The 14,049-nt window shown below is 37.3% G+C and overlaps 1 protein-coding gene across 2 annotated transcripts in view; it reads right to left on the bottom strand.

The window, feature by feature from the left end:
* Window positions 1–14,049, bottom strand: part of usta (uronyl 2-sulfotransferase a) — a 71,246-nt gene that overhangs the window by 27,051 nt on the left and 30,146 nt on the right. For both annotated transcript variants that reach the window (XM_079887198.1, XM_079887197.1), the window contains exon 2: window positions 6,609–6,652. In XM_079887198.1, the coding sequence (XP_079743324.1) occupies window positions 6,609–6,652 (44 nt within the window). The remainder of the gene's footprint in view (window positions 1–6,608; window positions 6,653–14,049) is intronic.

Below are 14,049 nucleotides of genomic sequence, written 5' to 3'. Positions count from 1 at the left end.
GTCAAACTTTGACAACCTCGACATTAATTAACGATATTTTCTTCATGATTTTGTGATGGTATGATTATTGAAATGTCAACAGCTTATTTCTTTACCTGTGAGATACTATTTGATGATCTTTTTTTCTGTGCAAGAAAGAACATGGCAGCTACTGCTTAGACCATATGGGTTATTTTTCCCGGGCAAACTTTGTTAGTTTCACCAGTAATTGATAATATTTTCATGATACATTTCTGATTGATTAATTTGTGAGCAAGTGATGTGATGCTACAGTTCTCCAAATCTTTTCAGATGAAAAAAAAAAAAAAAAAAAAAAACTGCCCAAGTCTTCAAATTAATAAACTTATACGTATACTGCATAATTACAAAAAAGTATTGTCTTTGCTGGAAACATTTATATTTTCATAAAGTCAAATGCATACTTGTCCATTTAATTTGGGATTAGGGTTAGTGATTTGTGTTTTTAATAAATCTAGTGCACGTTCTGATAAACATGCATTGATAAACATTTGATTCCTGATAGCAATAATCCATTTATGCCTGTTTTTTCACTAGGTGTCTGATCATCGCAATTCCATCCTTGATGTGCCAGTGGGCATCTTATTTGAGGACACTGAACTCCAGCCCCCCAATTCCTTGCATTTAACTACTACGATTGGGATAATACTTGAAGGTCAAGTGTTGATGGAAAAAATGCAGGACCTCCCACAGGCTATGTGTCTCCTCTTCGGTTCTGATCTACGCACTAGACCTGAATTACCCAAAATCACTTGGCAACATGTTTGATTTCATCCAGCGTACGTGCTAATGTCAATGGGACAGAATTCTCCCAAGCCTAAATTGCAGTCTCTGGCAAACCAGCTTTTTGTTTAAAAAAGCATCACTGTGAGACTTTAACACCACTGTGAGAATGTTCTTCAAATGATTTGTAAGAAATAATATGGTATATCGTTACCATTGTTACTACCTCTTCAGTTTGTGACCCAGAAAATGTTTAAAAAAAGCCACTGTGAGACTTCGCTGACAATGTTTTGTTTTTTCCCCTCAATTTACTCCATTATCCATTTATGAAGGAAAAAATGGTTTAAATTGTTAAATGCTCAAAATTCTATAATTAATGTGCAGTAGTTAATTTAGTATTTTGTCACCATTGTTGCTACCTCTAGAGTGTGTCTGACAATATGCCAATTACAGTATAGTTTGTACTGTATAATAATATTGTGCAAATTTGGTCATTACATTAACACAAATGTGAGACTTAAGTGTAATGTTTAAGTGATCAGAGTTGTACAATTGATATAAGTTCACTACTTAATGTTGCACATTGTTGCCATCTTTAGAGTTATGCACAGGGTGTGACTCATTTCCATCTGACATTTTGGTCAATAAAGACTCAAAGGTTCAATATGTTGTTCATTGTTTTATTTAAGTGCAGTGTGCACAAAGCTTACAGTCAAAAATAATAACTTTAATTATTATTAATTAAATAACTAATTAAATAACTAAATTTAATTTTCAGTTAAATTTTCTTGTTGAGTTTACTTAAATATACAAGTACACTTGAAATTAACACTAAGTTAAGTGAACTTTATTGTTTAAGTACATTAAATAATCGTCAAGTTTGGTGAACTAAACAATTCAAGTCAAGTCTACATAAGCACCAAGTTAAGTAAACTTAAATATGCACGTTTTGGGAGAGCCCATTACTCAATTAAATTGAGGGAACGAGTTTACTCAAATCAATTGAGTTCAATCAACTTATTAGGGTTTTCAGTGTGGGCGGACCCCCTCTGCTGTTCTCTTCTGGACTCGTTTGTCATATACGAGTGCAATCACACACAGTACTATCAATGCATCATTCCAACATTCCAAAGTCTCTGAATCATTTGAACACATTTCATAGCAGAGACACAAAAAACCAAAAAGGAAAATAGCAGCGCAGAGAAATGAGTGTTACACTCCAGAGTTATTTTTGACCACAAAACACTGATTAGAACATTGAACATACAATTCCAGTTATAAATCATTTGAAAACATCGAACCAAGTTCATTCAGTCTCGAACATGTAACAAGTGCTTTTAGACTTGTCTTAAAACAACTGTGTCCAATAACACATAATGACTCCTTTTTCAACAAGTCTCTATAAAAACCATAGACAGACCACAGTGATGGCTTCAACCCTACTATTATGAAACAGACCCATCGTTCATCTTCTGAGCAAACCCAGCTGAAACTTTCACTGAGCTTAACCTCTTTTGCAGAGTGCGTGTAATGACACTCCTCTTAAATCAAGCTCGTTCTTTCCACTCATTCCATTTCACTCTCTCTCTCTCTAATCTGTGTGTCAACGATCAGAGTTGTCCTCTTTGTAGGAAGTGCTGATAAGATAAGTTGTCATGAGTGTGTGTGTTGAGTTAACTTTCACAACTGCTTGTTTCGCCCTTTTGTTGACAGTCACTATGTCGACCCAGAAAAATTCACTATGTCAGCTAAATGACAAGAAAGACCATATTTGGGGCTTTTAGGCCATGTCTGTTTTATGTTACCATACTCCAAAAGTTGACTAAATTAACTTTCAGCAGATATCAGGGCTCTAGAATAGTGGGAATATAGGCGGTGGGTGAACCAACTCCAGGGTAAGGCTAGATGCGCATCTTCTTTAACTCTTTCCCCGCCAGCGTTTTTGATCATTTTCACAAAGATTCATGCCCCAGATTATTTTGTTGTATGAATACTGTATGCAATATATCAAATGTATTCTTTCTTATCAACACTTGAATGTGGGTAAGTTTAATAAAAAAGCAACATTTTTGTTATGTGGATACAGAGATGAACCCAAGCGCAGACAAAATGCACTACACACAAGGTTTATTGATGACAAAGAATGGGGAAAACAAAACCCACGAGGGGGCAAAACACAGACAGGACAACGAGTGACTAAACTAGACTATGACTTGACATAACTAGACTACAAACAAACAGCAAATACAGAAACAGAACTTTCTCTTGACAGGGTACTCACAGAGAGGAAAGATAGCATGTAACAATGAACCGGCACAAGACAGCAAACACAAGGGGATTAAATAGGAAGACTAATGACAACACAACAGGTGACACAGGTAAAGCAATGAAGACAAAACGAGGATAACAAGGGCGGGGCAAGAGAACGAGACAACACAAGCACATGGTCCAAACACAAGGCCATGTGCTTGCACATAAAACATGGGTCTGTCATGATCCTGCCTCAGACTAGAAAAAGATAATGACAAGAGGGCAGAATCATGACAATTTTGAGCAAAAAGTTGAGAAAATAGCGTTTTTGTCAAAGACTACGCCTGGATTGGATTCAGAATGACGATCAAAACACAAATGGAGTAAATCGAGTCCATAAACACCCTTAATGCTTGCATAGACCTATAGCTCGTTCTGGATTGACATTTCATTCAGTAACATTAGACAGTTTTGATTCATATATACAGATCTTTTCAGGCTGTTGCTTCTAGGTTGTGGAATGACCTCCCACCTTCTATGCGCTCTATTGACTCTGTTGATGCCTTCAAATGCAGACTAAAGACTCATCTATTTGTTCAGGCTTTTAATTAGCTGCTTGTGGGTTGATATGATCATGTTCTGTCTATGCTTTTATTGTGTGTATTTTATGATATAAATGTTTTTGTTGTGAAGCACTTTGTGGCCTTATACCTGTGAAAGGTGCTATATAAATAAAACTTACTTACTTACTTACTTACTTACTATATGCTGATTAATGTTGGTGATCGCGTTATTTTACATATGCACATGATTACATATGAGATCGCTGGTTTCTGCATCTTCTTCGCATGTGTTTTGATCAGGAGACTCAGTACTCTTTCAGAAGATGCGTGATAGCACCCCCATACCGCTTAACAGTGAAAACACGGAAAGCCAGAAACTTCCTTCAATGGCAGGGAAGCATTTTCTCACAAATTACAGAAATGTCTGTCAGGGACAGAGTTAAAAACATTTAAATAGAATACTGCTAAACGCTGCAAATCACGTTGTAAATGGAAACCTTTGACGCTCTCAAGAGCACAAACACAGAATCTTTTTCAACAATATGCTATTAATATGGAGAAAACTGATCCTAGACCAGCAGTTGTGGGCAGCTCTTCCCTCTAAAAACAATCAGAAGCAGCAGCAGGCAGTGGTTTGAGTGAGAAAAGTCCACGCTAGTCTCAAGTCAGTGGCCAGGGGTTTGGCTCACCAGGTTTCTCACCCTTCACCAGCATATGATCATTAAAATCTTAGACACATCACTAGAGAACAGTTTACAATTCCTAAGTCCTGAGATCCACAAGTCAATAACAATTCCTTTGTAGTACAGCCAGATAAAGTTAATGAAAAGTCCATTTACAATATTTAAAGCTGTTCCAACCAATTTGTGTATGCAGTGGTGTGCGCAACTCCAATACTTTCTGCATGAACTAACAACTAGTCGCAAGCCCAAATTCTATTAATCGCACCTGTAACCAGTGACAGTGATTAAAGTAAATATCAAAGGCGTCCATGAAACTAGAAATGATCATCACATCATCGCTGATTAACCAACAGCAGTTTAAATGGAGAGTGAAGCACTGATCATTACTCTGTCTCTGTATGTTATGAAAATACACTAAACACACGAGACACGCTTGTGTGCAGCTCAGATCTTTTGCACCGTATGACATGACGGACAACTAGTTGTCCAGTCCGGTTCACACAGTGGGGATCAGTAATAAAATAATAATAGTAAAATATTATGCCCTTTAAAAAAAATGCATTAACAAAAAAAGTAAATAAGTAAAAAAATAACAATAAAAAAAGGCTCTTTGGTGAAAAATGTTCCCGACCCCTGCTCTAGACTAACATTTGGGAGCAGTAGCACGGGTATAGTTCTACAGATGAAGGCACCAGCACCTGATTTGGTGGCACTAAAAATAATTAGTGTCATAATATTACACTAATTGTAATAGTAATAATATACATTTTTAGTATTACTTACTTTGTTTCTTGGAAATGCACATTTGACAGTAATTTGAATTGACAGCAAAAGTAGTTTGAGCTGTTTTTGTTAATCAAAATAAATTTACATTTGTAAATAAAAAAAAATAAAAAAGAAACAATCTCATTTTACATGGTAAAATCTAAATATTCTGATTGAGTTAGAACTTAGTTAATAAGAGTTAGTTACTCTTATTAAAATTGGTCTTCCATAGTACCATACATTTGTAGATCATGATAAACAGGTAAAACCATGCATAGCACCTCAGTCATGCAAAAAGTAACTATATGGTTTCTATGCCTAGCCCGAACACATTTAGTATAAATAAAAATGCAAAGAAGGATAGGCTATATCTAACAAATACTGTAATTATATTCAATATCTTTAATACATTTAAAGCTACAATATGTAATTTTTTTCACCGCTAGGGCTCGCTAACCTCTTCCAATAACAAAGGCATAGGTTGATGACGCAAGTGAATAAGAATTTTAAAATTCTTGGAAACATTTAGGATAATGTAAGTACACAATTGAAAGAAATATGTAACACTCACTGTGCAAGTGGTTTTTGGATATTTTGATACAAAATTCTTAATTTTGTACCTTTAATACATGTGTTAATTAATAATAGGCCTATAATAAAATGCTATATAATAACATGTTTACAGTTAGCGTTACTACAGAAAATCCATGGTAAATGTTGGTGATTTGTGGATTGAAAAACCTTCTAACTGGATCATTTTGTTTTCCACATCAGTGTTGTTAAAAATGTCATTGCTGGTTCTTCTGGCTTTGAACTATAGTTTAATCACAGAGACATTCATGGTTTATATCAGAGAACTCTGCGGTGAACTTGAAAGCTGTTTAGTGGTGCCGTTATCGAGATGGCCAGTGAGTAGCTTGTGCTGCTCTTTCTTTTAGCCGAGCTGATAAATGGGCCATGTGACGCGGTTTAAATGAGTTGCACTGTTTTGACCCACAGTTGGCGTATTTACCATTTAACATTTCTCATACACAACAGAAATGGCACCACTTACCAGTTAAACAGATTGGTGGTGGCAACAGTGTGACCTCTAACAAATTTCAGCCGCACCGACAGAAAAACATTTAGTCGCAGTCTAGAGCCCTGAGAGCTCCCACACATAACCACAAAATAATAAATATTTTTCTTTCAAAGAAACTGACCAATACTGATACTGCAAGACCCAAGTGCATATAGAAATTTCTAGCATAAATAGCATGGTATTGCCAGGCTATGCTTTAAACTGATAGCAACTGGCTATTAATACAAAAAAAAAAAATCTATATATACACCACTCAAACTTCCTGTTTCATTAGGAAATACATCAACACAGGAAATAAAAATGCATTCGTCAAAACATTTTATGGGGTTGTTAAATGTGAATGTGTGGCTGTGTGTGTGTGTTTGACCTTACAGTCACCGCCAAGTCTTGAAATGTTTTCCTCTAGTGTGGGAAGGCCAAAATAACAGGACAAACGCAGACAGGGATGTTTTGTACAGTACATTTCGAACTGAAAGAAAACAAGGGAGAGAAAAAGAGTTTGATAATGCAAAAAAAACAACTTACCCTTGGTGTGGGAGGCCCGTGGTCGTCAACAAAAGTGGATTCTCCTGTGAAGAAAATAGAGTGTCAGAGTGAGCTGCTTACATGAAACATCTGTTATTTAGTAAATCATAAGTTTAGAGAACAATGCAGACAAAAATAAACTTTTTTAGCACATTCAGTGAAAAACTATATTTTGGAATAGAGCAGACTCAGCATCTGAGATGTATCTGCAATGAAATCAGCATGGGAGCCAGATGAAATCCACTGTGCGGAAACGGAAGAAGTGTGTTTTCGTGGGTGTTTGAGAGAGAAACAACGCCTTCTGTGATACAGTAGTGGCTAAGTAAAAAGGAGACACTCTTTCATCTCAAACAAGGGTCTACTCTTTAATCCCCACTCCAGATGGCATGCTGGAATCAGTGATGTTCTTCTTGTTAAAGGACAAGTTCGGTATTTTACACTTAAAGCCCTGTTTACAGATCGTGTCTGATGAAATAGAACGGTGAAGATTAAATTTTGGACAAATGCTGCTGTCCCGAGAATTTTAGGTTTCTTTCGCTTTCCCCCCCACCAGTAGACTGGGTGTATAGGTGCACTCGAACACTCCTTCCTAAAACACATTAAACTTTCGTTTACAAAGACGTGAAACTTACCGAGTGGTCAGGGGTGTCCACATGATATGCTCACACAAAAATCGCTGCAAAATATGCTTTCCAACAGGTGTTTTACCATTTGTTGTAAAACTGTGGACCTATTTTTCCAAACGCCTCACACCCGAACTTCTTCCGTTGAGAGCTTGAATAATAGACACTCCAGCCCAGTTGGTGGCGATAATGCACCTTTGCAAGCAAACCACTGGCATTTCATTGTTTGCGATCCGCCGTAAAAAAAAAAAAAACACGAAGAAGAAGAAGAAGAAAACAACCCCTGAACCCCATTTCAGTTTCCGGCGCGGAGTAATACCGTACCTCACAGCACATCCAATGCAAGTCAATGGAGGAGACAAAAACTACGATAAAACCTGTTGGAAAGCATCTTTTGCAGCGATTTTTGTGTGAGCATATCAGTGGACACCCCTGACCACTCAGTGAGCTTCACGTCTTTGTAAACGAAAGTTTAATGTGTTTTAGGAAGGAGTGTTCGAGTGCACCTATACACCCAGTCTACTGGTGTTTGGGAAAGCGAAAGAAACCTAAAATTCTCGGGACAGCAGCATTTGTCCAAAATTTAATCTTAACCGTTCTATTTCATCAGAAACGATCTGTAAACAGGGCTTTAAGTGTAAAATACCGAACTTGTCCTTTAAAGGGATCGTTCATTCAAAACATAATTCATCATTTACACACCCTCATGTCTTTTAAAACCCGCACGACTTACTTTCTTCTGTGGAACAAAAATTAAACATTTAGAACGTGCAAGCTGCTCTTTTCAATGAAAGTGAATGGTGACCAAGATTTTCATTGAATCAACATCATAAATTACATTTCGGTCAGTTCCTCACACAAACTATGGCCTCCAAAGACTTCAAAGTCATATAAAGTCCCTTTCACACAGCGCGATGATTCCGGTAAATTGCCGGTAAATTGCCAGAACGCCTCCTGTGTGAACGCAAATATTGGGATTGAAGCCGGCATCGATGCCGGGTTGGGGACCTAGTAACATTGCCGTGTTCAGTCCCGGAACACGCGCTGTGTGAACAAAAGCCGTAATAATGGCGTGTCGAAGTGATGACACTGAAGCTGGGATCGTTCGCCAGTACGTAATGCGCAAGTTTATGATCGAATCAGAGAAAAAAAATGCACAAGCGTGGCACAAGAAATCACAGCTCATAAGCAAACTTAAGACGCTGCTGAGACATTACAAGTCACATCGATGTCACGTGTCTTTACGGGATTTTTACGGGATGTGTGTGAATGCACTTTCTGATTCCGGAAAATCACTGGCAGTGTGAATGAACCAAAATCAAACGAACCCGGGTCAAATCCTGGGTCACTTTATCCGTGTATTTTCCGGAATCTCTGTGTGAAAGGGGCTTAAGTCATATGGTCATATGGACCACTGTTATTCTGCTTTTATGGTGTTTTTTTTTTTTTGGAGTTGGTCCCCATTCACTTTCATTGTGTTGAATAGAACAGCTCAGATATTTAGCTAACCGTTTCATTTTGTGCTGCATGCAAGAAAAACAGTCATTCAGGCTTGGACTGACATGAGGGTGAGTATTTTCATTTACACATTAAGGTGCACTGCTCCTTTAATGCTATCTGTTGCGCTCTGCCTGTGTCCGTCTGCTGAATAAATAACCTATCAAGCAACACAGAGCTGCTATACTTCTCAGCCTATCTTCAACTTTCTCAGTATGAGGCTGAGCTAAAGAATGAGATATTCATAGACAGAGATTGATGCGTTCTCATCCTCTGAGCAAAAAGTCATAAAGCTTGAATAGTTCTTCGGCACAGATAAATCACAAACAGAAGGAACAACAAAGAGAATGTACTGTTCTAGACTGATGGTGGCAGTAATGTAACATCTTTCAGCATGTGATACAGTACATGTAAATAAAAGTAAATATACTCTCTTGAGACATGATTCTTGTGCTTACCGAATTATATACACTACACTACTATTCAAAGGTTTGGGGTCAGTTTAACATCCCTACCTTTTATATGTCAAAAGAAAATTTGATTTCTCAATTCATGACCCCTTTAACAAATCGGATTAAAAATGCATGAAGTGACCAGGTGTAAACAAGCCCTGTGATGAAGTTCAGAAGAACATAATTTATTTGAAATAGAAATTTTTAAGTCATAAAGTCATTTTTTAGATCAATTTAATGTGTCCTTGCTGAATAAAAGTAATAATTACTGTTAAAAATAATCTCAGTTTCTGTGTAATCCATCAGAAGAATCCATCAGACCTCATGTTCCTCGTTTAGTGGCTGTCACTGAGATCGTGTTAACAGGACCATATGTCTTTAACCACGCATACTATGTGTACACTACACTTATGAACTCGTACGCCGCTGACACACAAGACATGACTAAGTTGATTCAGTCTAATTATCCACAGTCTATTCATTACAAATGCAATTTGTCAATTTAAAGCTGCAGTCCGTAGTTTATCCTCTTTGTCGCCATCTCTGTTTGAAATCTGCAATTGCAGTTATTCGCAGAATGATCAACTTTACGTGGGTTGTGCCTTGGGACGGCACTGTGCGGATGAATCCAATGTTTTGAGGAGAATGTGCGGCTGTCAGACACCGGTGCCGGTGTGGATGCTGTCATTCGCAATCACAGATTCTACTTTTTGGATTTAATATCCATTTTTGCTCTGACCAACTATGGGAAAAAAGCATTGCAGTAAATCACGCTGATTAAATCTAACGATCGCTGATCATATCACGTCAAACCGTGCAAATTATACTTTGTTCTCAAATTGTTAATGTTAACAACATCAGCATTGCGTGACTACATTTAATGCCCTTCCGATATTTATCCTGTTTTCGCATGGACCCGGTTGAAGTCTCTTTTTCTGTAGCCACTCCGGGGTCCGAAGTCTTTTGCATTTTACAACGGGTGAATCTCCAGTTGTCACTGGTGATTGTCGTTTGAACCTTTCTGGATCCGCCATCAAGTTGTTAAGTTTAATTATATCAAGTGCTGTGAGAAAAGGCTATAAATCTCCACCTCCAACATCCTCACACGCAACAAAGCCTACTTGCCGAGACTCCTTCTTTATGTGGACAGATGTGACCTAATGACATGCTCGAATTTCCTGCGGAAATCCACCTGTACCACTGGAATTAAAAACATTATTACAAGCTTAACGTTTTGAATCGAGCTAAGGCAAGCAGATAGTTTTGAACACTGGGTGGTTATGTACTGTCATGAGCTGGGTTTGTTCTCCCTCTCTCTCTCTCCCTCTCTATCTCTCCACCTGTTCATCGTTGCAATTAGCGTTCGCCGCTGCTTCTCTGTGACACCTGTAGTCTCATTACTTTCTCTCTACTTCTAGCATTTGTTCTCCTTGTTCTTTGTCGGATTATTACGTGTGTACATGAGTCATGGCTGTATTATATGTTATCTCCATGAAGATTTACCTTTTATTATCTTGTCTAGTCTAGAGTTGTGCTCGTCTTGTGTGCTTTCTCTGCCCTGTCACCCTGCTGCTTGTGGCCTTCTACCAAGGACTGTGTTACTGTCCTACGTGAATTACCAGCTCTGCAAACTATCACCAAGACAGGAGTCTTCCGTTTCTGCTGACCTACTGTAAAGTACACAGATTTAGAGTTTATTCCAGTTCTGTGTCGTTGCACGACAGAGTGCCTATGTTAATTCTTCATTAAAGACTATTGCAAGAACTTGCCTTTGCACGTGGATCCTCTGTTTCTTCTGACATGTACTTGCTCTAAGATGTATTTTGGATAATTTTTAACCCAAAAAAGTTACGGACTGCAGCTTTAAGTGAAATGCAGAATTATTTAAAAAAAATGTTTTAATATTTAAATGAAGTTAAAAAAGTAAATAAAGTTATTATTAAAAATAATAATAAAGTTATTTTTACTATATATTTATAATATAGTTATTATTATAAGTGTCTTTCAAATGGTTTGAGATAAATCCCAAAGGAAATAAAAAAAATGTGGTGAGCTTATAAATCTTGTACCGTTCTCTGGATTAATTGAACGATTGGTTGATGGCAATATAGTAAAATATCCTGTTTTAGAATAAAACCATCATGTAAATGTCAAGTGACAAACTCTTGATATAATTCGTGTTACATTTTCAGCATTGCAATGTCTCTGAAACTGAATAAAATTAGTCATGCTATACTGCTGTAAAAACTGGCCATTTAAGCCTCAGAATGACCTTGTCCTAAAATGTACTTGTCACTACTATAAGGATTAAGTCGTTTGTGGGGGGCTTGCTCAATTATCCACCGAAAGCCCAACTGCCCCGTTTACCCCCCATGCCGGCACCCTCGGACCAGGCTTTGGTCTGCATTGCACTTCATCTGATAATGGACCTTCATAACCCCTCAAAGCCAATTAGCACCTGCACTAACTACCCGTCCCGGCTGCAGTCGTCTGGGGTCAGATTCTCAGACTCCAGGCAAGTCATTCAGGTCGCCAGGCTTGGAAATAATTGGAGACCAACGCAGCAGAGATGCAAAACGTAAACAGAGGACTTCTGCAATGATTAGCATGGACCAGTTGCATGAAACAGAGAGTGGGCGAAGGCTGGAAAGAAATGAATCAGCAGTGCATTTCTGTCAACTATATTTATAGGTTGTGTTGAAGCTGGTTAAAAGCTTGCTTTGGTTATGAGAGGATCATTAATAACCTATAATTAAGACACAAAAAGTCATAATGACATTGATGGAAAAAGCCACTAACTTGGCATACTCAGACACTAAATTCCCCAGAAGGAACATTTAAAAACAAAATCAATCGTTCACATAAAGTATCCTTTTTTGGCTTTCACAAAGCAAAACATTCTCTAAAATGGAATTTTAGAAAAGCTGGCTTGGCTTAGGAATGCTGTTGTTGTGTCGGAATTCCATAAAAGTATGCTTTCGGCATGTAATGTTTAATTAGGAGTTATGAAATTGGTGACTCTTTAAAGTATGGTTTAGAGATGAGGAGAGCCAGAAATATTCCAGAGGCAGAACAGGAAGCCACACAGATTCGAAGTCTCGGTCGTGAGGTACACAAAACACAAAAGCCGCGGGCTATTTTCATCTAGTCTACATTTTCAAATCATATCCCGTAATAATCTGTGACCGCGCAGGTAGAACATTCTCGAGATGTTTGAGTACTAAAGGAGATTCTAAACATGAAGATTAAAGCAAAAAACATCTGGCTCTTGCTCAACATTCTTATGAAATCAAAGTTTGGTTTGATCTGATTTTAGGGAACAAGCAAGCCAACCATCCAAACAGTGTCAGCATGAACCTGTTGTCAACAGACGGCCCTCAATGAAATAAATGTATCTTCCATTATACAGTAGTCAACATTTGAAGTGGATCAAAACCTTTCATCAAAGTTATACAAACATTTTGAACAATACCCGTTCTTGTCTTAGGAGAACTTTGATTAACTTTTTTGATCCACTTCAAATGTTGACTACTATATATATATTTTTTTTCTTTTTCCTTTTTTTCCCCCTTCACGTATATGTGCATGCAGTCTTTTAAAAAATGACTGTTCTTATTATATAATGTGCCCAGATGATCAAATTAAAAACATTGAAAAAAAATATAAGAAAAAAATAACAACAATTGAAGGGGAAAAAAGGGGGAAATAATGAAACAATTTCATAATTCACAAGGTAACAATACCTTGTATTAAAAGTTCTACACAAATTGCCTAACAATAAACTTTCCACTTTCCACACACCACATCAAAATTATGTCTTCAAGCCATTGCCTTTAATTGTGCTGTGGATTCTAAAAACTCGCAGTCACTCCTATAAGCCACTTTGGCGGGTTAAATTTTATATATAATATATACATTTTTCAATTGTAGTCTTTTAAAAAGGGCATCTGAAATAATTAACTAAGTGCAATGTAGTGTTGTCAAAAAGAAACATTTTCAATACATCGATACTGAAATATCTGAAATGCTTCCAATACTCGTTCTCTGCAGAATAGATACACGATACCAGCTGCGCTTTCTCGCTCTCTCAGTACTAAATTGAGTTCCTTTTCACTGCTTATTGCACTTGAACAGTCAAATACACAAAATAATACCAAAATGCCGGTCTTGGCGAGTATTCATGTATAAACAGTCAGTTATGTTTTAAGTGAACGTAAGCAGTTATGCATATGTAACAGTATAATGGGTCCGTGCGTCAGGCCTTAAAGTGACAGCAGCCTAATATACCTGCTGCCAAATTATGAGATAATATTAAAAATATCTTGATGCCAGTTTTCCTGCATGGTATCAGTAGTATCGATGTCAATTGTGGCTAGTGAAAATGCTGACTGGCTAGTAACTTTGGAAAAACCACAAGCCATTGTGGCTGTTGAGCAAAAAAAGTTAATGTAATTATTTGGCAAACCTTTTAACCCCTTATAACCCTTCCAGAACATTACACTCAGAGAATCAAAAACTACTTATAGTGCCTAGAACAAAACGCCTATATAAAGGCGATTGTGAAAGTGGAATGAGCTACCACTACCTATCAGGTCTGCCAAATCGCTGTCAATGTTTAAAGGTCCTGGTTGTGCACTTGGTTGTGTTTTAACAGTGCTATATAAATAAACAAGAACAAGAACAGGAACAAGAACAATGTCAAGCTCTGTCAATCATTAAGAAAACAAATTGCAAACTAATTAGTGCTGGGCAACGATTAATCGCATCCAAAATAAAAGTTTGTGTATACATAATAAATGTATGTGTACTGTGCATAATTATTTTGTTTATATAAATACACACACATGCATGTATATATTTAAGAAAAAT

The sequence above is a fragment of the Squalius cephalus genome (genome assembly GCF_949319135.1).
Source record: "Squalius cephalus genome assembly, chromosome: 12".
Lineage (NCBI taxonomy): Eukaryota > Metazoa > Chordata > Actinopteri > Cypriniformes > Leuciscidae > Squalius > Squalius cephalus.
The sequence above is the reverse complement of the archived record's forward strand: the minus strand, read 5'-3'. Positions and strand labels throughout refer to the sequence as shown.